This window comes from Pelophylax lessonae, assembly GCF_965119305.1.
Source record: "Pelophylax lessonae genome assembly, chromosome: 8".
NCBI classification, from domain to species: Eukaryota; Metazoa; Chordata; class Amphibia; order Anura; family Ranidae; genus Pelophylax; species Pelophylax lessonae.
In genome coordinates, this window is record NC_138775.1 from 145,973,889 (window position 1) to 145,986,274 (window position 12,386).

Sequence of the window (12,386 nt, forward strand, 5' to 3'; positions counted from 1 at the left end):
TGCATACCTTTACTAAACATTATAAAGTTGATGTAATGGCATCGTCTGATGCCTCGTTTGGCCGCAAGGTTTTGCAGGCCGCAATTTGAGGAGACCAGTGGTCTACCTCGAGGGTTTTTTCCGTTGGAAAATTTTTCTTTAGTCTCATTCTTTGTTTATAATGAGCCTTTAAAACTTCTAGTTTGGCACCGGTTGGGCCTTCTAGATTGGATTTGATTTTGTCAATCCCACCCCTCATTTGTGGCACTGCTTCTGGATGTCCCAGCTCTTGAGAATCAAGAAGACTACGTCTGTCAATGAGCGATAGAGAAAAATGGATTTTTGTAAGATCTTACCGTAAAATCCTTTTCTCTTAAGCTCATTGACAGACGTAGTACCCGCCCCTCTATCATTGAGTTGGGTTGGGTTAAATTCTCTGTACTGCTTTAAAACAGAACTGATTCCCTGTAGCAGAGAGAGGGAGGATATACCCTCAGGGACTGCCCCTAAGGTGGAGCCAGAACGTTTTGTCTTTCTGCCTAGTCCTACTCCTGCGGAGACAACATAACCCAGCTCTTGAGAATCAAGAAGACTACGTCTGTCAATGAGCTTAAGAGAAAAGGATTTTACGGTAAGATCTTACAAAAATCCATTTTTTTTCCACTGCAGTTGGGCAATACAGGAATGGCACTGCCCCCAGTGTACTGATTTGTCAGTGAAGGTCCAGCGGTATGCTAATGCGGTCATCAATTTGCTTTCTGTTCCCATCAGAAAGCTTACGTTGTTAGAATATCAATGCTGCCCCTTCTATTCCCAGCTTAATGCTTACGGCAGAAATGTTAGGAACTTCTATCTGAGTACTTTACAGCAGTACACCACATGGTAACTGTACATTAAAACTGGCCATTTTGTTAATTTCATACCTTAGCATGGAGTGCTGTGATAGGGGCCCTTAAAAGACACCTCATCACCACACCCTTGGATTCCCTTTTCATGGTAAATTTGCAAATCCTTCTCCTCTACAGTAGTGTACCTGAATATTTTTTGATAATTCTGTATTTGATTTTTTTGGTTTGCTTCATTAACAAACACCTTGAAAACATCAGTGTGTTTTCATTTATATATATATTTTTTATATATTTTGCAGGACCATTTGCTCTTGCCAGCCACCAACAGAAATAAGACCACCAGGCCAAAAATGTCAATCATTTTGCCTTCTATGAATGTAAATGGTATGTATGCTAACCGAACAACAGATTATTTTATTTCTCCCTTTTCTAAAGAGCTGTTTTGTGAGCCCAGGAACAATGCAGGGTGATGTAGGATGGAGATTGGTGGAAATTCAGTGAATTTTAGTAAATCCCTGCCTAAAATAGACCTCTACCATGTAAATGTTACTCCACAACTCTGGGGCCATCTTTGGTCCTTGTTTCATTGCTGGGCCTCTTCTTCCTGAACATAAAGTTTGGCCTATAAATGTTTTATAACTGTGCTTTTATGAAGATTAACGGCTAACCCTGCATCTGCACGCGTTGAATAGATTATATACATGTGTTTGCTGTTGCATTTGCACAGCAGAAAGAGAACCTAAAAAACGCCTGCAAACTATTTATTGCACTATTTACAAACAATATTTTATTACAAAATATAACTTGCTGGTCATACTCGGGTAAAACAGGTATGCAGTATAGTACCTTACTTCATAACTCCCTTTGGATTTCTTGTTCTATTAGAACAAGAGCTACCCAATTGTTAGATAATAGAGTGGTGTCATGGAAAAACCACGGAGAGAACACCCCGCTAAAGCTCATGCTTTAAGGAATAAAAAAAAGGGGGTCCTTAAAGGGGAGGTCATTTCGCTATCATTCTCTCCTCTAAAAAAATGGTAATGTCAGCATTCACTACTCGAGAGAGCAAAAAGAAAAATCCAAAGGACGAGAAAACTGGAGTATGAAGAAGGAGGGAAAAGCAAGATCAGGAGGAAGCAAACCCCCCCCCCCCCCGGTCTTCTCAGAGTTACCAGATGTACAGAACTGTTCAAAAGTTTAAGGATGGTGTGAAAAAAATGCTGTAAAAAAAAAAAATAAAAAAAATAATAATGTTCTTTAACCACTTCCCACCCAAGGACTTACCATAGGTGTAGGCATCATCCTGGTACCATTATTTTCAGCCGGCGATCCCCTTTCAGGCAGAAGTGATCTGAGGAAGAGAAATAGTGCAGCGCTCATAAGTCACAATGAAACACATATGTGACTAAAAAACGAATCATGCTAAAATAGATGATACAGAGTCCATGCATAATTCCGTGAGGAAGAGGTGCAGATAATAATAATCCTGAGATGTGCTCTTCAGTGAACAAACTGCCCACCACCACATAAAATGGCCTCTCAGCTTACGGCTGAAAATACAAACACTCTTTACTTTAAAGGGAACCAAATAACACCGCTCCTTAGGGAAAATACATCCAGACCTCCAATACTCATAGGACTAAAGGCACAGACACTCCTCATAAGAATTGGACCAAGTAGCACTGCTCCTTTGGAATGTTAAACCCAGACCTCCAATGCTCTTTCCATAGATCAATCATAGAGAAAGACAAAGGGGGGCAAACCATAGCGTGATACTGTAAACAAATACTTTATTCATTCATAAATAAAAAGTGGCCTCTTACTATGTAGCACGACCGATCAGCGTGAAGTGAACAGCGTTAGATGCACCGGCGCGTCCTGTTCGGATCTCGCCGTGCTCCAAGTGACAGCGGGTGACGTCAGACGCTCCTCCTCCCCCCGCACGCGTATCGTCTCCTAGGGGCGGAGACTTCTACAGCGGCATTCATCTAATGGGGTCTAATGGACCCCATATCCCTCCATAGAGAGTACCTGTCACGGCCCATGCTATCACAAGGGATGTTGTTCATCCCTTGTGATAGCAATAAAGTTTGTGCAAAAAATAAAAATAAAGCATGCTTACGTGCGAATGCGCCACTGTGCCACTCTAAACTGGTAACCTTTAAAGGCGTTTAAAGCGTCGCCTATGGAGAATTTTTAAGCACCATAGTTTGCCACCATTCTACGGGCAGACGCAATTTTAAAGCGTGACATGTTGGGTATCTATTTACTCGATATAACATCTTTCACATTATACCAAAAAATTGGGCTAACTTTAATGTGTTTTTTTTTTTAATTCATGAATGTTGTTTTTTTCCCCAAAAAAAATTGCGTTTGAAAAACCGCTGAGCAAATACTGTGTGACATAAAAAATTGCAAAACGCACCATTTTATTCTATAGGGTCCCTGCTAATATATGTAATGTTTGGGGGTTCTAAGTATTTTTCAAGCCAAAAAAGTAGATTTTTACATGTAGGAGCGAAGTGTCAGAATAGGCGATTTCTCATCTTTTCATTTACTTTCCATTTTGTTAATTGATAAAAAATATCAACACTTCAATTTCTAAAAGCATTCTGAATTTATAGTATTTTTTCACATCTCCCTAACACTTTTGCACAGTATTATATGTCCTGGGACCCTGGTTCCATTCTTAAAGATCCTTGCATTATTAACACATTCCTTTATTGGTATTGTGTGGATGATCTTGGAGGCTTCCAACAGCAAATTCCAACAGTAGGCCTTCTGTCCATTCATATGCATCAGATCCTGTGGCTCAACTACTTTGTCTGAGGAGCTGGCATGTAAAAAAAAAAAAAAAAAAAAAAATACCTGGAGAGGTTGAACATTTAGTGGTGAACATCTGGACTCTTTTATTAGGAATGTCAATCACAGTGTTTAAGCCTTGAGCATCTGTTTCGCTCAGCTGTAAGGCTCCCACCTGGTCTTCTGTTCACACAATTGCTGGGTTTTACCTGGTGGATGTTTAAGCTTCTGCTGATGCCAGCTCTGCCCAGAAGGCTCTTCAAGCACCTATCTTATTAGTCTCATAACCTTTTTTTATTTTTTTGTGGGCCTGTTTCTTGGAATACAGTACAGGACACAGGACCCTTCCTTCTGTCCTTGTTAATACTTATCGCTTGTTAAAAAATTAGGATAACTGTCAGTGGGAGGGGTTATGTTACATAGTTACATAGTAGTTGAGGTTAAATAAAGACAACAGTCCATCCATTTCAACCCATGTAGGTGTGTGTGGACGTATTCATTTCCCATAACCCTGAATGTTGTGATTTTTGAAATGCACATCCAAAAGTCTTTTAAAAGTAGCTATATTCCCCGCAGTTACCACCATTTGTGGAAGAGAGTTCCACAATCTTATTGCCCTTGCAGTAAAAAAACCCTTACGTAGCTTAAGGTTAAACCGCCTCTCCTCAAATGTCATTGTGTGGCCACGTGTCCTCTTACACTCCTTGAGGCTAATTAGTTTTTTTCCTATGCTGAGATCCCCATTGAGGTATTTGAAAATTGCTATCATGTCCCTTCTCAGGCGTCTCTTCTCCAGGGAGAATAAATCAAACGCTCCTCATAATTAAGGCCCTCCAATCCTCTAATCAGTTTAGTTGCCCTTCTTGTGACTCTTTCTAGTTCAAACACATCCTTTCTAAAGATTGGCGACCAGAACTGGACAGAGTACTCCAGATGTGGCGGGACCATGGTAGGATTATAGTTTTATCTCTGGAATAAATCCCCTTCCTTATGCATGCATGCTAATATTCTGCTGGCTTTGGCAGCTGCAGCTTGACATTGCATGCTATTGCTTAGTCTATCTTCTACTAAGACTCCCAGATCTTTCTCCATTCTTGATTCCCCCAGAGGTTCCCCCCCTAAAGCGTATTTTGCTTTTGTTTAGTCGCCAAGTGCCACACCTTACATTTCTCCACATTAAACCTCATTTGCCATGTAGTTGCCCACTCTGTTATTTTGTTCAGGTCATTCTTTAAGTTTTCTAGATCTTGATGAGAAGTTATTGCCCTGCCTATCTTTGTGTCCTCTGCAAAAACTGAGATTGAGCTAATGATCCCGTCCTTTATGTTATTTATGAATAAATTTAACAAAATTGGTCCCAAGACTAAGCCTTGGGAGACCCCACTTACCACTCCAGACCAGTACATGTTATTTATCACCACCCTTTGTACACGCCAGTTTAACCAGTTTTCTATCCAAGAACAAACCTTGTGGTCGATGCCTGGAGACCTTATTTTATAGATTAAGCGTTTGTGGGGAACTGTATTGAATGCCTTAGCAAAGTCCAGATACACCACATCCACAGGTCTCCCCCTATCTAGCTCACAGCTCACCTCCTCGTAAAATGTTAATCGATTGTATTGACAAGAACGTCCTTTTTTTAAACCCATGCTGATTACTACTGATGATACTGTTGTCTTTAGCAAATTCTTGAATATAGTCCCTTATCTCTTGCAGTAATTTACATACTATTGACGTCAGGCTGACCGGGATATGCCTCCGCCCTTTTTTTAGTATTGGTATCACATTGGCTTTCCTCCAGTCACCTGGTACTGCTCCTGTCAAAATGCTATCTGCAAAGATCAGGAACAGCCGTCTAGACATAACCTTACTGAGTTTTTTGAGTACTCTTGGGTGCACACCATCCGGTCCTGGTGATTTTATTTGTGTTAATGTTATCAAGCCTTTCCTTGATTTCACCCTCTGTTAGCCATAGCAGCATGTCCTGTGATGTGCTGCTAACCATACAGCCATGGTCAGTATACCTCTTCTTTTCCTGTGAAAAAACTGAGGAACAGAAAGCATGTAGTACAGTTGCCTTCTCTGTGTCCTCTGTAACCATCATGGTTAATTATGTGTGCAACATGCTCGGACCTCCCTTTTTTGCTATAAATTTATTTAAAGAATTTCTTAGGGTTCTTTTTACTTTCCTCTGCTATTTGTCTCTCGAGGTCAATTTTAGCCTTCTTGATTTTTTCTTTACATTTCTTATTGGATTCCTTGCATTGGTGGAAAGCCGATTATTTCCCCTCTGATTAATATTTCTTAAAGGCCATTTTTTTCCCCCTCTAATAAGCTTTTTTACATTACTGTTTAGCCACCCTGGTTTGACCTTGGCTCTTCTAAATTTGTTTCCCGTTGGAATGCACTGTGAGATACTTTTAATATGTTCTAAAGCATTCCCATTTTCCTCAGTGTTCCTAGGGTTTGGTCCCAATTTATTTTTTCTATTATTGAGCACAGTTGAGGAAAGTTTGCCCTTCTAAAGTTTAGGGTTTTTATTTTCCCCTCTTGCCTTGCTATCTTGTGATTTACGCTAAATGTGATCATCCTGTGATCGCTAGAACCCAAGTTGTCCCGGACTCCTACATCTGTGATTAGATCTGGGTTTTTCGTAATTAATAGGTCTAGCAATGCATTCTTTCTAGTAGGAGAATCCACCAACTGAGACATGTAGTTGTTCCGTAAGACATTCATGAAATTAGTGAACTTTAGTGAGTGTGCAGTCCCCTCTTCCCAGTGAATGTCGGGATAATTGAAGTCCCCCAATATGATGACTTGTCCCTACTTTGCCATGTTTCCTAACTGCGATAGAAATTCCAGCTCTACCTCCTCCCTTTGGTTGGACGGCCTATAACCTACCCCCACTATTACTTTGCCCTTTATTTCTTCCCTATGGAGTTCTACCCACACGGATTCCACCTCTGCACTCGTTCCTTCCATAATGTTATTTCTCTCTACCACCCTTATATTATTTTTGACATAGAGACATACCCCTCCCCCTTTTTTCCCTTCCCTGTCCTTCCTATACACAGAATACCCTTGAATATTGACCAGCCAGTCGTGTGAGGGGTCGAACCAAGTTTGTTATTCCCACAAGGTCTATGTCCTCTTCCTGTACTAACAATTCCAATTCATCCATTTTGTTAGCTAGGCTCCTGGCATTTGTGTATACCCCTCTTAGTGTTGTAGGAGTGGATCAGATTTTTCCTTAAGTTTTTATTCCTGATAGGTTTGCGTTTTGTCTGCACATTCCCCCCAGTGGTTGTCCTTACGGTTATATTCTCGCTGCTGACGCCCATAATACCTTCTGTCCCTTGCTCTCTACTAACTGACTCTACCTCTGAGCCCTCCCCTAACACCTAGTTTAAAAGCCCCTTCAACTTTGTGGCCATCTTTCTCCCCAGTAGAGCTGTACCATCCCCTGTACAGCCCGTCTCTACTAAAGAGCCGGTAGCCGACTGAGAAGTCAGCCCAATTCTCCAGGAACTCAAACCCCTTCTTCCTACACCAGTTCCTCAGCCACTTGGATCTCTAGGATCTGTGCTTCCAGAGAAACAAGTCGCTCGCATCTTGCACTGCAGTATTCGCCCTTGATTGGTTCATCAAGAAACGCTTCCATGCAGCAAGAAGTGCACTGTGTGGCATTCCCACTCCTGTCGGACATTATTACCTTCTATTCTATGGGGATAATAATAACGACCTGCTATTCCTTAACTACACTATTTCATTCTCAGTTGATACTATACCTACTCCTGTTACCTCACAGTCGCTCCCAGATGCTAATGTACTCCCAGTCGCTAAGGTACTCCCAGTCACAATGTCTCAATGTATTCCCCAGTTGCGAATGTACTCCCCAGTCGCAAAGGTACTCCCCGTCACAGTTTTTACCCAGTCACCGGGTAATCCCAGTCGCAATGCACTCCCAGGTATTAAGGTATTCCCAGTCCAGCTGCTTGGCACACCCTAGTCTGATGTCAGTTTATGCAGCCTCCCCCTGTCGGCCCATCAGCTGTGCCTGTCGCCCCCAGGATCCTACTAATCCCCCCCCCCCCCGCAGCCTCCCTGAGTAGAGCAGAGCAGATCACCTCTAAGTTCTCTGTGTGGTCCCCCGACGCCCCCCGATCAGCTGATCAGCCATCAGCTACTTACAGTTCCAGCAGCCTCTCTCCTGTCAGTGAAAAAGTCCGTCCTCCGCCACCGCCAGACTGTCACTGCACTATGTCCCAGTCACACCGCCCCCTCAGCAGCTCCCCTGCATGTGTCTCCCCTCGGCATCTCCCGCTGCAGCTCCCTGCTGCATGCTCTCTGCACACACTGCTCCTCACTCTGACCATCCTAACAGTTCTGTTTTGCCAGTTTCCAATCACCTGAAGGTAGTAGCAACATATAACCCATGTTCAGGGTAGCACGTGTATTAAATATGTATTAAAAGTGCTTATTAGTGAATAAATTATTATAATTAAAGGTAATAGATATATTTTAAAGTGCACAACTCAAAATTAAAAAATATTTCTGTTGCTTATTGGTAAATAAATATATAAATAGTTATATATAAATAAATAGATAAATAAATCTATTGTACATGCAACAAGCAAATCAATTATATAAATATATAATATTCCGTGCAGCAAACCAATAAAAGTGCTTAATAGTGCGTGCAAAAAAACTCATCAAATATAAACGGATATATTCGTGCTCTCCAGTGAGAAATAATTATATAGCAAGTGTCTCTGCAATTCGTGCAAAAAATATGCTCCTTAAAGTGCTTCAGGTGGTGGGGTGTGACACACGTGGCCTCTTACCAGCTTCCAATGAGTCACAATGACTCCCAACGCCTGTGATCCCTTTAATTGGGTGGATCAGACCTCTCCTCGATATCTTTTGGGATGGATCTCTGCTCCTACATTAGGCATGTATGGACCATATAGTCCGCATAAAGATAAACAAAAAAAGCCTCCAATAGTGAAATATTGTATGCTTTATTTGAAAATTAATAAAAAGGTATACAGTTGGTCCCTTACTATTAGTTGTGCCCTCCTGGCACTGGGCTATTCGGCAGTACACAAAATCTTTCAGTAGTGGGGAATCGTATCCGAGGATCTGCAGCTTCCTCTTAGTTTTCCTCTCACTGTGCTGTGTGCGGCGGTCGGCGAGCGTCCCTGCCTCTGCTACGAATGCCTGTGTGTTTTGCTTCCGGGTTTGTCAGTAACCACAATGCATTTCGCATCTGTGCGTCATCAGGCGGCTACTGTTCCCCGGAGTCTCTTTCCTTAAGTGTCACGGACCTTCTTTTGATTGGCTATTACGCAGTATGTTATCGGCATCTTGTTTACAATTTATTTTTCAGCTAACACTTATTGCCAATTGTTTCTTTACTTTCATAGTGGCGATCTATATGGGGATTTGTAAATTTTTTTCCATGTCCTCGGATTTATGCTGCATATCCGTCGTATACGTTCCCCTTACTCACATGTATCATACAATTTTCATAACAGTTCATAAAAAGCTATTAAATATATCACAATCCATTAACATACAATATAAAACTTTATTAATTATCAAAAATTATTAAAAATTATTAAAATTATCTTTTTGTTTTTAGCTTTATTTAAAACCATTATATGGACTAGTTTCTTATATTTATAGCGCCATCTAGTGGAAATTTTTGAGAATCAAGATTAATTAGGTTCTAAAATGGGAATATTTTCCAATATTTATAATAGGACGGCTCTAATCTTATAATTTAAATATTTTTTTTTTTTTATAATTTCTAAAATATATAAATATATATAAACATGTTGTACAAAGTACTAAATAGTATTACAGATTAAAAATTAAAATTTTAAAAAAGCTAAAATGTCAAGGGATATATGTATAAAAAGAGATGGATTTTTATTCTGAATGTCTATAAAATTCTATTATTAAAAATTATTAAGAAAACAATTTAAATCTATGTCCGCATTTAGCCCCAAGGGTTTTAATGTTTTTAAACGATGTATCCAGACGGTTTCATTCTGTGATATTTTCTTCCGCATGTCTGCGCCTCTCCAATGATTAAATATTTTATCAATCCCACAAAACCAAAGGAGGGAAGGATCCTGGATCCCGAAGATCCATAAGAATCTACAACAGCCACCGGGAAGGCCAATAATTAGTGGCATTGAATCTTTATACGCCAGGATTGGTGAATATTTGGACACATTTTTACAGCCGATAGCAGCGATTGGAAGATCCTTTTTAAAGGACACCAAGGAAACAATAGTGTCACTAGAAAGTATAAATATCACCGAAAAAACGATACTGGCATCAATTGATGTAGAATCACTTTATACGAATATTAAACAGAAGGACGCATTAAACGCTACCAAATGGGCTTTAGAAAATTACACAAATTTGAAAGACACACAAAGAGAATTTTTATTGGAAGGCCTAAATATGGCAATGTCAAACCATCATTTTTGGTATAAGAATGAGTATTACAACCAAATAAAAGGTGTAGCGATGGGAGCACGTTATGCTCCTAGCGTAGCGAATATATTCTTAGCCAAATGGGAAGAAGAAGAAATCTACTCAAAATACCCACAACAGCTGAGGTATTATCGTCGTTATCTGGACGATATCTTGGTTGTGTGGGAAGGATCCCAAGAGTCTCTTGAACAATTTTTAAAAAAAATGAATAAAAATAAATACCAGATAAAATTTACAGGAAACACAGATAAGAATACAATACAATTTCTAGATCTGGAGATATACAAGCACAACGGCACTTTAAATACTAGAACCTTCTTTAAAAAGGTGGACACAAATGGATATATCTCCAAAAGGAGTTGCCACCATCCGGCATGGATACAGGCAATACCCAAGGGACAATTCACCCGGATAAGAAGGAACTGTACAGATCTGAAAGACTACAATATACAGACAGACAAACTAATAGAAAGATTTAAAGAAAAAGGATATAAAGAGAAAGAGTTGAAACAAACCCAGAAGAAAATATCCGAAGTAAAGAGAGAAGACCTTCTGAAGAAGAAAAAGAAGAAAAAAGGAAAATCGAACTTCGAACTGGCTTTCATTACGGGGTTTAATACACAATATAAAGAAGTTGAGAAGTGTATAAAGAGAAATTGGCATATTTTACTAAGAGATGACACGTTGAAATCATTACTCCCTAAATACCCTAAATTTATCTACAAAAGGGCTCCGGGATTACGTAATATGTTAGAAAAAAATGTTCCGGATCCACCTAAAAGACAACAAATGTTCTTTGCAAAAAATGGTTTTTATAGATGCAGAAGATGTAAAGCCTGCAGGATAAGCAAATTTAAGAAAAGAATAGAACATAAGTTTTTCTCTTCAGACAACCGAGAGTTTGAGATAAAACAATTTATTACTTGCGACACCAAATTCGTTACATATATGTGCATTTGTCCCTGTGGACTTAAATATATTGGACGCACTACTCGCACTTTAGCAACAAGGATAGGAGAACATGTCGATAATATTAAAAAAGGTTTCAAAAAGCACAGCCTATCCAATCATTTCAGACTACACCACAACCAGGATCCTTCCCTCCTTTGGTTTTGTGGGATTGATAAAATATTTAATCATTGGAGAGGCGCAGACATGCGGAAGAAAATATCACAGAATGAAACCGTCTGGATACATCGTTTAAAAACATTAAAACCCTTGGGGCTAAATGCGGACATAGATTTAAATTGTTTTCTTAATAATTTTTAATAATAGAATTTTATAGACATTCAGAATAAAAATCCATCTCTTTTTATACATATATCCCTTGACATTTTAGCTTTTTTAAAATTTTAATTTTTAATCTGTAATACTATTTAGTACTTTGTACAACATGTTTATATATATTTATATATTTTAGAAATTATAAAAAAAAAAAAATATTTAAATTATAAGATTAGAGCCGTCCTATTATAAATATTGGAAAATATTCCCATTTTAGAACCTAATTAATCTTGATTCTCAAAAATTTCCACTAGATGGCGCTATAAATATAAGAAACTAGTCCATATAATGGTTTTAAATAAAGCTAAAAACAAAAAGATAATTTTAATAATTTTTAATAATTTTTGATAATTAATAAAGTTTTATATTGTATGTTAATGGATTGTGATATATTTAATAGCTTTTTATGAACTGTTATGAAAATTGTATGATACATGTGAGTAAGGGGAACGTATACGACGGATATGCAGCATAAATCCGAGGACATGGAAAAAAATTTACAAATCCCCATATAGATCGCCACTATGAAAGTAAAGAAACAATTGGCAATAAGTGTTAGCTGAAAAATAAATTGTAAACAAGATGCCGATAACATACTGAGTAATAGCCAATCAAAAGAAGGTCCGTGACACTTAAGGAAAGAGACTCCGGGGAACAGTAGCCGCCTGATGACGCACAGATGCGAAATGCATTGTGGTTACTGACAAACCCGGAAGCAAAACACACAGGCATTCGTAGCAGAGGCAGGGACGCTCGCCGACCGCCGCACACAGCACAGTGAGAGGAAAACTAAGAGGAAGCTGCAGATCCTCGGATACGATTCCCCACTACTGAAAGATTTTGTGTACTGCCGAATAGCCCAGTGCCAGGAGGGCACAACTAATAGTAAGGGACCAACTGTATACCTTTTTATTAATTTTCAAATAAAGCATACAATATTTCACTATTGGAGGCTTTTTTTGT

The 12,386-nt window shown here is 39.2% G+C and overlaps 1 protein-coding gene across 1 annotated transcript in view; it reads left to right on the plus strand.

Moving 5' to 3' along the window:
- Positions 1–12,386, plus strand: part of ATF6 (activating transcription factor 6) — a 222,536-nt gene that overhangs the window by 181,832 nt on the left and 28,318 nt on the right. The window contains exon 15 of the mRNA XM_082265424.1: positions 1,127–1,211. Within this exon, the coding sequence (XP_082121550.1) occupies positions 1,127–1,211 (85 nt within the window). The remainder of the gene's footprint in view (positions 1–1,126; positions 1,212–12,386) is intronic.